Below are 17,411 nucleotides of genomic sequence, written 5' to 3' on the forward strand. Positions count from 1 at the left end.
TACTGCCCCGAGAAGCAACGCCTCATTTCCAGAGCCTAAAAGAGCTGCTCTGTCAGAACCAGTACGGTTTCTTCATCGGAGAGGCTGGGCAGGCCAGGACCAGATGGCCAGAGGGGAGTTGGAAGGGTTGTTTTTTTTGTTTTTGAGACAGAGTCTTGCTCTGCCGCCCAGGTTGGAGTGCAGTGGCATGATCTTGGCTCACTGCAGCCTCAGCCTCCCAGGCTCAAGCAGTCTTTCCACTTCAGCTTCCTGAGTAGCTGTGACTACAGTCACATGCCACCACGCCCAGCTAATTTTTTTTTTTTTTTAAGATGGAGTCTCACTCTGTTGCCCAGGCTGAGTGCAGTGGTGCCATCTCAGCTCACTGCAACCTCCACCTCCTGGGTTCAGGCAATTTTCCTGCCTTAGCTGCCTGAGTAGCTGGGATTACAGGAACACTCCCACCACGCCCAGCTAATTTTTTGTATTTTTAGTAGACACGGGGTTTCAGCATGTTGGCAAGGCTGGTCTCAAACTCCTGAACTCAAGTGATCTACCTGCCTCAGCTTCCCAAAGTGCTGGGATTACAGGCGTGAGCCATCGCGCCTGCTCTTAATTTTTTAAAATTTTAGTAGGTATGTGATTTCCCCATGTTGCCCATGCTGGTCTCAAACTCCTGGGCTCAAGTGATGCACCTCAGCCCCATGAAGTGCTGGGATTACAGGTGTGAGCCACCATACTGCCACTGGAAGTTTTATGAACGGGCAGGACGGTATTCCTTCTGGTGGTGTGTTCTTGTCTTCCTGTCACACAGCTGAGACACTTCCAGGTGGCCTCTCTTCTGTCTCCGCTTGTCACAGGCCAGGTGGGGGCATCCCAACTCGAGTGTGAAGACAACACCCGGGCCAACCTCTGCACTAAAAGTGGAGCCACTTTCAGGGGAATAACTTGTCAGTTAATTTTTTTTTTTTTTTTTTTTTTTTTTTTGAGACAGAGTCTCCCTCTCTCCTAGGCTGGAGTGCAGTGGCGCAATCTCGGCTCACTGCAACCTCCACCTCCCAAGTTCAAGCGATTCTCCTGCCTCAGCCTCCCAAGTAGCTGGGATTACAGGCAGGGATCACCACGCCTGGCTAATTTTTTTGTATTTTTAGTAGAGACAGGGTTTCATCATGTTGGTCAGGCTAGTCTCAAACTTCTGACCTCAAATGATCTGTCCACCTCGGCCTCCCAAAATGCCGGGATTACAGGCATGAGCCACTGTACCCAGCCAGCTTGTTAATTTGCTGGTTCATTCAATCAGCAAATATTCAGTAATGGCATACCCTGTGCCCAGTGCTGTGCGGGGTGGTGGCAGGCAGCGCAGGCACAATTCCTCTCCTTCCAGCTGTCTGCCCACTGGTCTGATCCTGCAGATCTGTGATAAGACAGCTCTTGGCCACCATGGTGGGGACGGGTGTAAATTTCTTCTTATTATGTACTCTCTAACTTTATTATTTATTTGACAGACAAAGCCACAGACCCAAGCATGTCGGAACAGGATTGGCCAGCTACCCAGAATTTCTGTGAGCAGGTGAACACCGACCCCAATGGGTAAGGTGACTTCTCACACACATAGTTGACTCTGGGGGCACCCCACACTGAGTGTAGGCCTTTGTCTCTCGAGACTGTTTTAGGGTGAAGCTCTCTAGGCAAGGATCGGTGGCTCATGCCTGTAATCCCACCACTTTGGGAGACCAAGGCGGGAGGATTGCTTGAGCCCAGGAGTTTAATGTTTAATCTGTGTGGTGTCGCATATTTGGCCAGTTTGAACCCAGAGTTTGATCGCACTTTCTGCTCTAGCATTTCCTAGGCATTTATCACAGCCATACAGGGCCTGTGCTGCTGTGGCTATGCATGGGACTGGGCTGGGACTGGCAGCTTGGAGTTTGGGGGCTGGGGGTTGGCTGAGGGGAGGGCAGTGTGCCCTGGGCAGGAGGAGGAGCTTGGGTGCTATAGGTGCAACCAGGATGGGTGCGAGGTGGCCCTCTCCAGGGCCCCCGCGTGGGCTGTTTGTCAGGCATGCTCCACCTCTGCTTTTGGACACCAGCCCTGGGAAGAAAAGTGATTTTACTGAGCATGCTCAGCCACTCGGGTTAGTTTCTTTTTGCCCGCCCAGAGTCTAGGTCTTTTTGTTTCCCTGTAGCCCCACACATGCGCCCTGGCTACTGGCCCACAAGATCCGGTCTCCGCAAGAGAAGGAAGCTCTTTATGCCTTAACGGTGAGTTTGGCTTGTCTTGTAGCCTAAGCTTTCCTGTCCTTGTGCTATAGAGAGCTGAGAGGTACTTTGCTTCCACGCAGATCCTTTTCACTGGGGAAGGGAGGTCCCCCGAGAGGTTTACCCTCACAGCAGGTTGGAGGAGGGAGATCTGGGCCAGGGTCCCCACCCTTCTTCCTCCTGTTTCTCATCTGTTTCTTCAGGGCAGCATTGAGTCTACTGTGGAAGAAGGAAAGGAAGGTTTTCTTTCATTTGCCCTTCTTAGACCAGGGTTGGCAAGTTCATGTGCCCTGTCTAGAGAGGGCAGTTCTAGCACAGGGCCCACTAGCTGTTGGCAGGTATGAGTATGGGCTCAGGATTGCTAGTTTAGGTCTTTGTATATGTTTGAGTGTTTAGATGTTGGTGACTAATTTGCAGTGTTGAAAGCCACAGTATGAACCAGAGGAGGGGTCTGCAGGCTCAGCTTGCCTCTTGAGTGCCAGTGGGTAACATCTGGCTGGTCTTGGGCACTGGATACCAGATTTCTGCCTCTGGGGCGGAGTTGGTTCTTTAGCCACTTTCCCCTCTCAAAGGGTCTCCTTAAAAGGCGGGGTGACCTCAGGGTTTGACATACCCCACTAAGCTATCTCCTGGGCATAAACCTCAGGCAGGTATAGCCAGATTGAACAGGGGACATTTTTTTCTTGATCTGAAAACATCCTCTTCATCAAAACTTCAGTGTCCTCATAGGCTTGAGGCAGGGTTAGCCTTGGTTCCAGTGCAGTCTCCAGCAAGTGATTACCAGCCTGGAGGGGAGCCTGGGACCACTGGCTTTCCACATTCTCATGGGGGTCCTGTGTCTGTGCAGGTGCTGGAGATGTGCATGAACCACTGTGGGGAGAAGTTCCACAGCGAGGTGGCCAAATTTCGTTTCCTGAACGAACTGATCAAAGTGTTGTCCCCAAAGGTGAGTACCTGGGCTTGGCTCTGCTGACTGTGCCGCACCTACGCCCACTGTCAAATGCCTGGCTCCCTCCTCAGGCCAGAGGCAGGCCCACGCATGGACAAAACCCGCTCCTGCCTGTGAAAGAAGCGCTCTCCTCTCCAAGCTCTAGGAAGAGGCTCTGCTCATTAGCTGACCCCTGCCCCTTCACAGTTCCCTTTTAAGAAGGCCTTGGGGGACATGTGGCCTAGAGGAGATGAGGAACTCCAGCTTGGAGGCACAGGTTCCTGGTAGAGACAGTGAGAGATCCCAGGGGTGGCCTGACATTTCCTATCACCTCCTGCCTTGTCCTCTGCACCTATCCTCCTGGCACCTGTCTTAGCTCAGCCAGTCTCAGGTAACCAACATTGAGCCCTACCTTGCTGTGTTCCCACAATAGTGCTGATGCTGGCCATGGGTCCTACAGTTCATTTCAGTTCTGACACTCCCCAGAGTTGCATGCTACCTGGACCCCACGCAGTGAGGGCTCAGTGCTGCTTAGGCTTCCTGTGTTTCAGCTGCCAGCCGTGAGTCTCATGTGTCCTCAAGCTGCTGCACTTCTGCATCCCCAGCTGCAGATTCAGGGGTTCCCATGACCCCCACCGCCCCAGATTCCATAATTCCCTAGAATGATTCACGTACACAGGAAAGCACTATACTTTCTATCCCTGTTTTATTGTAAAGGATACAAATGGAAGCAATACGTAGGCAAGGTCTTGGTGGGGCAAGAGGGGACAGAGCTGCTGTGCCCTCTCCTGGACTCTGAGCTTGCCATCCTCCCAACGTAGGTTCAACTGAGAGGCTCTCTGAGCTTCCTTGTTTCAGTATTTTCATCTGAGGTTTTTTTGTTTTATTTTGTTTTTTTACATATCATTGCTGACTTGAACTAGCACTAGGTTTTATTACCTAGGCATGATCGGTCAAATCATTGGCCACATAGTTGAACTCAATCTCTAGTTCACACCCCCCTGCCTGCCCCACCACCTTCGTGGGTGGGGGGATGTGAGGGCACGGGTCAGGGGATGGGGCTGAAAGTTTCAGCCGTCTGATCACAAGGTTGATCTCTTTGGAGTGGCCAGCCCTTGAAACTCTCTAGGCACTCACTGTAAGTCATTAGTGAAAACTCAGGTGCACCCTGCGAGTGTGTCTCTTGAATAACAAGACACTCTTGTGACTCAGGAAATTCCAAGGATTTTTGAAGTTCTGTGACAGGAACGGAAACAAAGACCAAATTTTATTATTATATTCTTGTCCGAGGCAAAAAATGACTGTTCCCAGTGGTGTAGAACAGGCTCTGACCTGGGCTCCTGCATGGTGGGGTTTAGTGTGAGTATTGGGGAGATGAATTCCTTGAATCCCAGGAAGGGCTCCGGGGCTGGGTGCCAGATGGCGTGGCCTCTAGTCTCTCCTCACATTCATACCGCGCCTGGGAGCTTGTGTCTCTGGGCCTCAGCAGCTACCTCTTTAGTTAAAGTGTCGGTCTCCCAAGTCCCTTCCAGATCTAGAATTCTCTTTCCTTTTTACTTTCAGTACCTGGGGTCCTGGGCCACAGAAAAAGTGAAAGGAAGAGTCATTGAAATACTCTTTAGTTGGACAGTCTGGTTTCCAGAAGACATCAAGATCCGAGACGCCTATCAGATGCTGAAGAAACAAGGTCTGACTTGCGTTACTGTGTCTTATTTCCTCTTGTCTAGGCCTGTATCTTCTTGCTATTTCATCTGCCTTATAGTTTTTTGTTGAAAGCTGGACTTCTTATATAAGCCATAGACACTGAGGTAGAGTTTTGATTTTTTTTTTACGCAATAAATCTTTTATCTGCTTACCTTTAAAAGCCATAGGGCAAACCTGGAAAGATGATGTAGGGTTTGCTTTTTTCCCTGTTGCCTGGAAATCATAGGAAACCACAGCATGAAAAAGGTCAAAATACAAGCTACCTATGTCACTAAAGCACTTATTTATCTTTTAAAAGTCTTGTTTGCTTAAAAACTAACCTTTTGGTTTTTTTTTTTTGAGACAAGGTGTTGCCCTGTTACGTAGGCTGGAGCACAGTGGTGCAGTCATGGCTCACTGTAGCCTCGACCTTCTGGACTCCAGCCATTCTCCTGCCTCAGTCTCCCAAGTAGCCGGGACTACAGGCATGTGCCACCATACCCAACTAATTTATTCATTTATTATTATTCTCCCACCCGCACCCCAACACACACACACAAACACACACACTCTCTCCTCTCTCTCTGTCTCTGTCTCTGTCTCTGTCTCACTTGCTGTCTCACTTACACCAAATATTTTTATTTTTTGTAGAGGCAAGGTCTTGCAATGTTACCCACCCTGGTCTCAAACTACTGGGCTCAAATGATCCTCCCACAGCCTCCCAGGCATGAGACACCATGTCCATCTTTAACCTCCTTTCCTGAAATAGTGGAACCTTACTATGAAGTACAGATAAATGCTACCTATGAGCTAGAGTTTGAAAAATACTATTGTGATAAAAGTAACAATGTGCAGACATATAATATTTTATAGTTACAAAAGATCTTTCAGTTCATTTAGTGGATTTATTTTTATTTACTTCTTTTTTTTTTTTCTTTTGAGACAGAGTCTCACTCTGTTGCCCAGGCTGGAGTGCAGTGGGGTGATCTCTGTTCCTTGCAACCTCTGCCTCCTGGGTTCAAGTAATTCTTGTGCCTCAGCTTCTCGAGTAGCTGGGATTACAGGCACCCGCCACCATGCCTGGCTAATTTTTGTATTTTTAGTAGAGACGGGGTTTCACCATATTGCTCAGGCTGGTCTCAAACTCCCAACCTCAAATGATCCGCCTGCCTCAGCCTCCCAAAGTGCTGGAATTACAGGCGTGAGCCACCGCTCCTGGCCATGGATTTATTTTTAATTGACACATACTTATACACATTTATTGGAGTACAATGTGATATTCTGGTACATGCATACAATGTGTGGTGATCAAATCAGGGTAATTGGCATATCCATCAGTGAGGTAAGGAGTTTTTAATCCCTGGAATTGGGTAGAGCTTTCCTTTTGGTAGACAGGATTTGAGCTGGGTGTGAGATTTGTTGTTGCTGTAGTTATTATATCAGACTTCAGATTCCTCTAGTGTTAGCCGATGTTTAGGTTGGGGGCTAGTTTGTTAGTTTTCTTCAGTATCTGTTCTCTCAGCTGTAGGTCTTCACTTTCCTCTGCACCTCAGAGAGAGCCTTTCTCCTTGTTCTTGCCACTCGTAGCAGTAGACAGCCATCCCCTGTCAGAGGGATAGGGTGACGGGCAGGGCCAGTCTCTGTTCTGATTCAGCCTGGTTCTTAGGCAGGCACTGCATCCTGGGTCTTGGTAGGATCTGTTTGTGATCCTGCCTCACCCCAGTGTAGATCTGGGCCCAGGACATAATTCCTGCTCCTCCTCCAAGGGTATTAGGGTTTGTTTTTGTTTTTTCTCCCCTATTTTTTCTCTAGCTGCAGTGGGTTCCACCAGTGCTCTAAGGCTGCAGGGTTTGTTACTCTTCTCCCTCTAATCCCGCCTTCAGGCCTTCCCGCTGTTTTCGTGAGCTTATTTTCTTTTTGTTGCAGCCTCCAGAAATTCTGTATTCTCTTGGTAGCTCACACTGGCCTGTAGACAATTTTTAAATAATTCTAGCTTAGTTGTTACTATTGGTATTGCCTTTTGTCAATCCTTGGAGGTTGTTTTTTTCCTTAGATTTCAGGTTACTTGGTTGTTGCCCTGTGATCTGAGCTCTCTGATGGATTCAGGGAAGCTGTAGGCTGGGCATGGTGGCTCACGCCTGTGATCCCAGCACTTTGGGAGTTTGAGGTGAGGAATCACTTGAGGCCAGGAGTTTGAGACCAGCCTGGGCAACATCGCGAGACCCCATCTCTACAAAAAATTTTTTAAAAAATTACCTGGGTGTGGTGGTGCCCACCTGTAGTCCCAGCTACTTGGGAGGCCAAGGTGAGAGGACTGCTTGACCTTAGGAGTTTGAGGCTACAGCAAGCCATGATCACACCACTGCACTCTAGCCTGGGAGACAGAGCAAGAATTTGTCTCAAAAATAACAAAAATGTTGTGAATTTGCACACTTTCCAGTGTTTTGTTGTTGTCACGGTGGGGGTGATAGTTCCTACCTTTGTGTGCCCTGTTTGGAAGATGGGAATCTGAATTCCTTTTTATGTTGGACTCTTAAGGAACTCAGGTTCAGGATGGACTGTTGTTCCCTGTCACATACACTCAGCATTTTCTGGAGCTTCATCAGGGACCCTCCAGAAACTTTTGATCCCTGGGAGGATATGTAGCTGGATAAACTGATCCATGTTTTTACAGCATAAGGCCCACAGACTGCAGGCCTTCAGGACTGGCTCTTCTCTGACATAGTTGGCTCTGCTGTCCTGGCCACCATGGTCCCTTGGATTCTCCTAAGAGATGATGCAAAACTTCATTCATACACTGGGTGTTGTCTTTGAAGGCTGTTGACAGTGCTTTGCTAGCATGGTATTAGGAACCAGGGGTTTTCAGACTTTATACTGGATTCTGACTGAAGTTTCTGGGTACCATATCGGCGTCTTAACTTTGTAAATTGCGTTTTTAGGAATTATAAAACAAGACCCTAAACTACCAGTGGATAAAATCTTACCCCCACCATCTCCCTGGCCCAAGAGCTCCATCTTTGATGCTGATGAAGAAAAGTCCAAGGTAAGGAAACAGACCTACATGGTGTCTGATCAGACCTTTTCTCTTAGGCACTGTAAATGCCCTTTGATGCTTGAATCGGAGTGTGGAGGGGGCCAGGTTACATGGGTTCTCCTCTCCAGACAGGCCCTTAGGAGTGAGGTAGCAGAAGGTTTGGGTGCGTTCTTCATGGATAAGTCAACTAATAAGGGCCAGTCTCTGTTTTGATTCAGCCTGGTTCTTAGGCAGACACTGCATCCTGGGTCTTGGTAGGATCTGTATGTGATCCTGCCTTACCCCAGTGTAGATCTGGGCCCAGTACATAATTCCTGCTCCTCCTCCAAGAGTACTTTGTGCCCTCTCTTTGTGCCTTCTCCCTTTTCTGCACAGCCTTCCTTGGGGAAAGAAGGTGCAGAAGGATAGCCCGTGGGGAGTGTGGGTGATGGATGGGTCATGTCCTGTGTGGGTGTGGTGTTGGGGTGGGGACAGTGGAAGAACTTGCTGCTATGTGTTGGTTCAGCTCTTTCTCAGTACCAGTGAGCCCGGCCCTATCCATTTTCCATCCACTATGAACTCCCCAAATTGTTATTCCTTGGACATCAGTATCTAGAGGGACAAGAAGAAGAAGGTGGCCAAGACCCAGGGATAACTATGGTGCCTGTGAGTGGGGAGCCCTTTGGCCTAGTGCTGGCAGTGCTTTTGGTTGTGACTGTTCTTGGTCAGTCACAAGGTCTAGTTCATGGAGCGTCGGAAGGCTACACGCTGTGTACTCATTTCTGCATGGTATGCTCTGCCTGTCAACTGCACCCTCTCCCTATACCCACTCCTTGGGCCTAGATACTCTGTGGCCATCAGGTCCCTGTTGTTAGAACGAGCAAGGCTAGTCTAGGTTCCAGGCCACCTTTCTCCCTGGCTTTCCTCCTGCTTGGTGCCTTAGGTTTGCAGAGGGTGGGAGGAGCTAGGAAGGAGGTGTGGTGTGACTTCTGAGAAAGAATCCTGTGTCACCAGCCCTCATTATGTCCACTTTTCCTGCCATCCGTCCCACAAAGATTGAGCGACTTCTCTGTGCCAGGCATCCTGCTAGGCGCTGGAAATGAAGGGATGAACAAGATCACCAGGGTCTGTCGTGTCATAAAGCACACGGTCCGGGGCAACTGCAGACCTAGTGCCCTCTTGGGCCAGAGAATTCTCTGTTGTTGGGGACTGTCCTGTGCACTGTAGGATGTTCACAGCATTCCTGACTCTACCCACGAGCTGCCAGTAGCACCCCTTCTCTAGTTGTGACAACCAAATTTCTCCAGACTTAGCCAGACATCCTCTGGGAGAAGTAATCCCCCACATCCCCCTACCCCACTGAAAACCAGTGGTGGGCCGGGCGCGGCGGCTCATGCCTGTAGTCCCAGCACTTTGGGAGGCCGAGGTGGGCAGATCGCGAGGTCAAGAGATTGAGACCATCCTGGCCAACATGGTGAAACCCCGTCTCTACTAAAAACACCAAAATTAGCTGGGCATGGTGGCACGCGCCTGTAGTCCCAGCTACTCGGGAGGCTGGGGCAGGAGAATTGCTTGAACCTGGGAGGCAGAGGTTGCAGTGAGCCGAGATTGCATCACTGCACTCCAGCCTGGCAACAGAGCAAAAAAAAAAAAAAAAAAAAAAAAAAAAGAAAAAGAAAGAAAAGAAAACCAGTGGTGTATTGGGATAGTCAGAGTGCCTGCATCGTAGTGTCCTTGGGACCATTTGGTGAGATGGTGCATGTAAAATGTATGCGCTGTTGTTAGTGTTAACTCTTCTGTTGCTGCTGCTTCTACTCTGGGCCTGAGGTAGTTGTGGTCTCACCTACTCTTCTTGTTCACTCTCTGCAGCTTCTGACAAGGCTTCTAAAGAGCAACCACCCCGAGGACCTTCAGGCCGCAAACCGGTTAATCAAGAATTTGGTCAAGGAGGTGGGCATTCTTCCAGTTGGTTCAGTAGAAGCAGCATTTGACAGAGGCTGAAGGACAGTACATATGAGCCTATGATTGAGGGGTAGAGGAACGGTTGCCTAGGAGAAAGAGTGGCTCCTAGCCCTGAACTCTGGGGAAGAGCTATAGGCTCCCTCAAGGGCAGCAAGGTGGTGATTGGAACCAGAAATCCCGCTGCCATACTTCTCAGCTGCTTTCATCCATGCTGCTCAAAGCATTTCCTAGACACCAGCTTGGGTCCCAGCAACAGGTATTGGTATGGACAAAGTCCAGGTTTAGGAATCTGCTTTTCAGAGGGCTTGAGGCTGGTGGCACAAAGGCAGAGGTCACGGTCACCAGTCCCCAAACTGCATTTTCCTCCCCAGGAATTCTGGGCTTCTGAGTATTTTTTCACCCACTATGTGAGTTCTCCCATGCACTTAACATCCTGGCGATGCCCCTGAGCGAGCTCTCTCAATAGTGACTCTTTCCCATCCCTTGTTCAGGCTTCAGCCAGGGTTTCTGCTCCCTCACTCCCATCCTCCTCTTTTTCCCAAAAGGAACAAGAAAAAGCAGAGAAGGTGTCCAAGAGGGTCAGTGCGGTGGAGGAAGTGCGAAGCCATGTGAAGGTGCTGCAGGAGATGCTGAGCATGTACCGCAGGCCAGGGCAGGCCCCGCCCAACCAGGAGGCCCTGCAGGTAATCTTCAGGTGTAACACAGGGTGCTGCACATGTTTACTAAAGTGGGTTTGAAATGCTTTCACCTGTTTGCACCCATGAAGCCATCTCAGAGTCAAGACAGTAAACCTATCTGACACCTCCCCAAATGTTCTTGTGCTGCTTTGTCCTCCCTTCGTCTCTCCCTTGCTCCCCAATCCCCAGGCAGCTGCTAATTTGCTTTCTGTTCTGATTGGCTGACAACTTCCAGACTCTCGTATAAATGGAATGACGCAGTACATAACCCTCTATTTTTGCTTGGTTTCTGGATCTCACTTGAGAGCCATTCACGTTGCTGTGTGTAGCAGTAGCTTGTTTCTTCTTATTGCCGGGTACTGTCCCGTCACCTGGATGTACCACAGCGTGTACCTGTTGATGGGCCTTGCGTTGTTTCCAGCTTTGGGTGATTATGAATCATGCTGCTGTAAACAATTGTGTACGGGATTTTGTGTGAACATCTATTTTCATTTCTTGTGGGTAGATGTCTGGGATTACTAGGTCATGTGCTAAGTATATATTTAACTTGTTAGGAAACAAAGTGGCTAAGCTATCTTCACGGGTGATTGCACTATTTTATGGTCCTAACAGCAGCATATGCAAGTTCTAGCTTCTCCACATCTTGAGATCTTGGATCTTATATAGCATCTTTATTGAGATAATTAACATACCATAAAAGCAACCATCACACCTACCTAGTTATAGAATTTCTTAATCACCCCTAAAAGAAACCTTGTACCCATCAACAGTCATTCCCCCTTTCCCAAACACCCCTTTCCCCAGTCCCTAGCAACCACTAATCCACTTTCTGTCTCTCTGGATTTGCCTATTTGGATGCTTCGTCCAAGTGCGGTTACACAATACGTGGGCTTTCGTGTCTGGCTTCCTTTACATAGCCTAATGTTTGCAGGTGCATCCATCTGGTAGTATGTGTCACTGCTTCATTCCTTTTCATGGCTGGATAGCGTTCCATTGTGTGGCTATGCCACATTTTGTTTCTCCATTTACCAGCTGATGGGCATTTGGGTTGTTTCTACTTTTTGGCTATTACGAATGATGCCTTTGAATTATTCATTACGAATAATGACTTCGAACTTTGTCCAAGTTTTTATGTGAACATAGATTTTAAATTCTCTTGGGAATATACCTAGAAATGGAATTGCTGGATCTTGGGGTAACTCCATATTTAACATTTTGAGGAACTGCCAAACTGTTTTCCAAAGTGGCCGTGCCATTTTGAATTCCCAGCAGCAATGTATTGGCTCCAGTTCTCTGTATCCTGCCAACATTTGCAGTTATCTTTTTGATTGGAGCCCTCCTGGAGGGTGTGAAGTGCTGTCTCATTGCAACTTTCTGTATCTTGATGGCTTATTTATTTCCTATGCTTATTGGCAGCTTGTACATCTTAGGAGACATGTCTGTGCAAATCCATTGCCCATCTTTTGGATTGTCTTTTTATTTTTGAGTTACAAGCGTTTTTTTTGTATATTCTGGATACAGGTTCCTTATCAGACAGTTTTCTCCCATCCTTTGGGCTGTCTTTTCACTATTTTGATAGCATCTTTTGAAGCGGGAAAGTTTTGTTTTGTTTTGTTTTTTGAGACAAGGTCTCGCTGTATCGCCCAGGCTGGAGTGCAATTGCTTGATCTCAGCTCCCCACAACCTCCACCTCCCGGGTTCAAGCAATTCTCCTGCCTCAGCCTCCTGAGTAGCTGAGATTACAGGAATGTGACAGCAGCCTGACTAATTTTGTATTTTTTTTTTTTTTTTTTTTTAGTAGAGACAGGGTTTCTCTATGTTGGTTAGGCTGGTCTTGAACTCCTGACCTCAGGTGATCCACCCACCTCAGCCTCCCAAAGTGCTGGGATTACAGGTGTGAGCCACCGTGCCTGGCCAGTAGAGACAGGGTTTCACCATGTTGGCCATGCTGGTCTTGAACCCTGACCTCAGGTGATCCACCTGCCTTGGCCTTCCGAAGTGTTGGGATTACAGGCATGAGCCACCATGCCTGGCCTTTTTTTTTTTTTTTTTAATGTCTTGCTGGTGCTTTTGTTATCATATCTAAGAAACCACAGCCCAGCCAGGCGCAGTGGCTCATGCCTGTAATCCCAGCACTTTGGGGGGCCGAGGCAGGTGGATGACCTGAGTTCAGGAGTTCAAGACCAGCCTGACCAATATGGAGAAACTCCGTCTCTACTAAAAATACAGTATCAGCCCGGCATGGTGGTGCATGCCTGTAATCCCAGCTACTCAGGAGGCTGAAGCAGGGGGAATCATTTGAACCCGGGAGGCGGAGGTTGTGGTGAGCTGAGATCACTCCATTGCACTCCAGCCTGGGCAACAACAGCGAAACTCTGTCTCAAAAAATAAAACAAACAATCAAAAAGAAACCACAGCCTGTCTGTTCCAGGTTCAAGGCAGCCATGCTGTTGGACTCCCTTGGAGCTCTGTTCTCCACCTCCTTCTGCAGGTCTGTTTCAGCCATCTCTCTCTGCATTCCAGTTTTTTTTTTTTTTTTTTTTTTTTATGTTTCTCTGCACAGGAGGAGAGCCAGCCTCCACATAACTTCTTTATTTACCTGTCCTTCCACTTCACAAGATTAGTAGAAATGAACTACTGTCTTTCCAAATTCCTAAGAGAAAGCCTCCCGAGTACCTGGAATTACAGGCACCCGCTAACTTTTGTATTTTTAGTAGAGACAGGGTTTCACCATGCTGGCCAGGCTGGTCTTGAACTCCTGACCTCAGGTGATCTGCCCACCTTGGTCTCCTAAAGTGCTGGGATTACAGACATGAGCCACTCTGCCCGGTCAGATTCTTTTATTTTCAAAAATCATACACTTGTAGCCTGTAGTCTTTTCCTGAAACTCTGCCATGTTACTTCAAAACTGCAGTCTCTAAGTCAGGACCAATGGGAGGCCTTCTGAAGCCCCAGACTCTGCCGTCTGCCTGATCGGAGGCTCCTGGGGCCCTGGAGGGGGGCTTTATGGTGTGCCCGGGCATGTGTCATGAACCAAGCTCTGCTCTTTCAGGTCGTGTATGAGAGGTGTGAAAAGCTGCGGCCCATGCTGTTCCGGCTGGCGAGTGACACCACTGATGACGATGATGCACTCGGTAAGTTTTCTTTCCTTGGGTGTAGCTAGCAGTCCAGTTGCAAGACAGACTCGGTCCCTCCTGTCACACTGCTGTGCCAGGAACAAGACAGAGTGGACTTTAGGTTCCGTGGAGTTTGGGCTTGGGGAGGGTGTGGCCTGAGTTGCCTCAGAACTGACTTCTAGCAGGATCCAGGCTTCAGTAAGAAATCAGCAGCAGGTCTAAAGCCTGAAAAGGGGTGGAAATTGGCCATGGAGATTGGGGTGTGAGAGGTAGAAGAAAGATCCCACTGGAGGCTTCAGGAAAAGCTGACCAATCGCAGGGGCCAGAGAAACAGCTGCGGGTGGTGTCTCCAAGGGATTACGGGCTTTTGTACCTTCAGGGGCCAGGTAGGTCACCTAAGAGGGCCAGGCCGATGGGAAATGGAAGGTACATCTGTAAGGAAGTGGAGAATTGTCCACAGTTACTAAAAAAAAATGTTAACTCTTTATTATGGAAAATCTCGAAACATGAGAGAGGGGAATAGTAAAATAAATCCTATGTATTCTTCACTCATCTTTAATAATTACCAGCTCATAGCTGATTTTTTTTATCTTGTGTCATCTGTACCTCTGTACCCACCCATTCCCTAGTCTGTTTTGAAGCAAATTCTAGACGTTTCTTTTTCTTTTAATTATTTTTGAGATGGAGTCTCGCTCTGTCGTCCAGGCTAGAGTGCAGTGGTGCAGTCTTGGCTCACTGCAACCTCTACCTCCCGGGTTCAAGCCATTCTCCTTCCTCAGCCTCCCAAGTAGCTGGGATTATAGGCACCTACCATCACGCCTGGCTAATTTTTGTATTTTTGTAAGATGACGTTTCACCATTTTGGCCAGGCTGGTTTCAAACTTCTGGCCTCTAGTGATCCGTCTGCCTCGGCTTCCCAAAGTGCTGGGATTACAGGCGTGAGCCACAATCCCCGGCCTCTGGACATTTCAAAATAATCAAAGATTCCGTCAGTGTTCAGATTTCCCTGATAAAATTTCTCCTTAATCATCTCTTGCTAACTTAAAAAAAAATTGTTCTAAGTCAGACATAAAAGAAAAGCCATACTGTATAATTGGTTTATATTTCTTCAGTCTCTCTTAGTGGATAGCACGTGCATGCCCTCTGCAATCCTTTTTCCTTTTTTTGAGACAATCCCACTCTGTTGCTCAGGCTGGAGTCCAGTGGCGTGCTCAGCTCACTGCAGCCTCTACAGCCTTTATGTCCTGTGTTCAAGCTATTCTCATGCCTCAGCCTCCTGAGTAGCTGGGACTACAGTTGCGCACCACCACACCTGGCTAATTTTTGTACTTTTAGTAGAGATGGAGTGTTGCCATGTTGGCCAGGCTGGTCTCAAACTCCTGGGCTCAAGTGATTTGCCCACCTTGGCTTCCCAAAATGCTGGGATTACAGGTGTGAACCACCACGCACAGCCTTTTTTCCTTGAGTGAAAATAGGCCCTCAGAATTGAGAGTTCTCTTGGTCTCAGTTTTGTTCGTGGCATCCCCCATGATGCTGCTAATGTTCTGTTTCTGATATTTCTTTTTTTTCTTGAGATGGAGTTTCGCTCTTGGTGCCCCGGCTGGAGTGCAATGGCGCGATCTCAGCTTACTGCAACCTCCGTCTCCCGGATTTAAGCAATTCTGCCACCTCAGCCTCCCGAATAGCTGGGATTACATGCACCCGCCATGGCTGATTTTTTGTATTTTTAGTAGAAACTGGATTTCACCATATTGGCCAGGATAGTCTCGAACTCCTGACCTCAGGTGATCCACCCGCCTCGGCCTCCCAAAATGGTGGGATTATAGGCATGAGCCACCAGCTTCAAGTTCTGAGTTAAAGTTAAAAGTTTGTTATTGAAAGGGCCTTAATTTGAGTGCTTACTGCTGGCCATTACTCTGGACAGTACAGGTGTAGAAGGTGAACAGATTTGCTTCCTTCTGCATTGAGAACTACTAACATGTTAGGACTCGGGTTAACTGACTAGGCCTGATAGGGTCCGATGACACAATCTGGGGACAGGAGGTGTGGATAAACTGAACATAGTCGAGCCATATGAAGGCTGTTTTATGGAAAAGCTTAGAAAAGACTGAGATTGTTGGTTGCCAAACCAGGGGGTTCTGAGTCTTCCCTCATTCTTCAGCGGAAATTCTCCAGGCAAATGACCTCCTCACCCAAGGAGTTCTGCTGTACAAACAGGTGATGGAGGGCCGGGTCACCTTTGGAAACAGAGTGACCAGGTCATTGGGAGACATCCCTGTCTCCAGAGGTATGTTTGAAAGCTTCTCCTTGCCTTCTCTGCCTTGGGGCAGCCTGCAATTCCCAGAAAAGAAATGGGTCCTAAACATATTCTGGGTTAAGGAATAGAAATGAGAGAACTCGCCCTTTGTTCCTCTTCCTGTGAAAGTGGGTTTCATGATGCCACGCCCAGCCTTAGGAATTGTCATGAGCTGGTTGCCAGGCTGGACCCCAGCTTTGACTACACACAAAAGCAGATGGCTAAGCTGTGCCTGCGTTTGAATTCTCATAAATGCTTACATACAGGAGCTAGAGACAAAAGAAATGGTCTTCCTTAGTGGTTCCTAGTGCCAGGTCAGCTGTATCAGAATCACCTGGAGCACTGGTTGAAATGCGGTCCCTGGCTTGGACCTTCTGAATCAAGACTGCTTGGAGCTGGGCCTGGAGGTCTGCGTCTTTCCAGCACTGTGGGTGATTCTGATCAGCTGTGGTCAGAAGCCTCAGAATGGCCTGAGCTGGAGAAGGCTGAATCTGCTTTCCTCCAGGGTGATGGGACCTTTGCAGGAGGGCCGGTGATCTCTGGGGTAGGAAGGCAGGCCTTGGCTCCCTCTTGTCGTGGATGCCAGCTGAGCTGTGTGTCAGGACACTCAGCTTAGTGGAAGGTTCTTGGAAGGGCAGGGAGGGCATTACCATTTGATTGGGAGGTGGCCTGAGGGAAGCTGATAGGATTTATGTGGAGACTTCGCTTTCATGTCCAACTGACTTCTCTTCCTAACCCTGGGCTTTCTAGTCTTTCAGAATCCAGCAGGCTGCATGAAGACCTGCCCCCTGATTGACTTGGAGGTGGACAATGGACCTGCGCAGGCGGGGACTGTGGTGCCATCTTTGCTTCATCAGGACCTGGCAGCCTTGGGTAAGGGCAGGTGCTTGTGGGGAGTAGGCACAGGATGGGTGCGAGTAGGGGAGTGAGCTGGTTCCCTTCGCAGAGCACATGCCTGCTGCTGAGGGAGTCGAGATGGTTGTGAATAGCTGGTTCCCTCTGGGAGCATGTGCTTGCTGCTGAGGGAGTCAGGGTGGGTGTGAGTAGGGGAGTGAGCTGGTCCCCTTGGGAAGCACATGTCTGCTGCTGAGCAGTCAGGAAGAGTGTGAGTAGGGGAGTGAGCTGGACCCTTGGAGAACACGTGTCTGCTGCTGAGGGAGCACATACCTGCTGCTGAGGGAATCAGGGTGGTTGTGAGTAGGAGAGTGAGCTGGACCCTCAAGGAGCACATGCCTGCTGCTGAGGGAATCGGGATGGGTGTGAGTGGGGGAGTGAGCTGGTTCCCTCTGGGAGCAAGTGCCTGCTGCTGAGGGAATCAGCAGGGTTCTGAGTAGGGGAGTGAGCTGGTCTCCTCAGGAAGCACATGCCTGCTGCTGAGGGAATCAGGGTGGTTGTGAGTAGGGGAGTGAGCTGGTCCCCTCAGGAAGCACATACCTGCTGCTGAGGGAGTCCGGGTGATTGTGAGTAGGGGAATGAGCTGGTTCCCTTGGGGAGCACATATC

The 17,411-nt window shown here is 48.9% G+C and overlaps 1 protein-coding gene across 1 annotated transcript in view; it reads left to right on the forward strand.

Annotated features, from left to right (window-relative positions):
• The first annotated feature begins 1,489 nt into the window (after window positions 1-1,489).
• The window catches only part of LOC129027228 (ADP-ribosylation factor-binding protein GGA2-like), a 30,686-nt gene continuing 14,764 nt past the window's right edge, over window positions 1,490-17,411 (forward strand). Inside the window, exons 1-10 of the mRNA XM_054473860.2 lie at window positions 1,490-1,569; window positions 2,162-2,237; window positions 3,082-3,180; window positions 4,726-4,849; window positions 7,785-7,888; window positions 9,728-9,808; window positions 10,366-10,503; window positions 13,550-13,631; window positions 15,775-15,900; window positions 16,660-16,782. Coding sequence (XP_054329835.1) covers window positions 1,505-1,569; window positions 2,162-2,237; window positions 3,082-3,180; window positions 4,726-4,849; window positions 7,785-7,888; window positions 9,728-9,808; window positions 10,366-10,503; window positions 13,550-13,631; window positions 15,775-15,900; window positions 16,660-16,782 — 1,018 coding nt within the window. The 5' untranslated portion in view covers window positions 1,490-1,504. The remainder of the gene's footprint in view (window positions 1,570-2,161; window positions 2,238-3,081; window positions 3,181-4,725; window positions 4,850-7,784; window positions 7,889-9,727; window positions 9,809-10,365; window positions 10,504-13,549; window positions 13,632-15,774; window positions 15,901-16,659; window positions 16,783-17,411) is intronic.

Source organism: Pongo pygmaeus, chromosome 9, assembly GCF_028885625.2.
Source record: "Pongo pygmaeus isolate AG05252 chromosome 9, NHGRI_mPonPyg2-v2.0_pri, whole genome shotgun sequence".
NCBI lineage: Eukaryota > Metazoa > Chordata > Mammalia > Primates > Hominidae > Pongo > Pongo pygmaeus.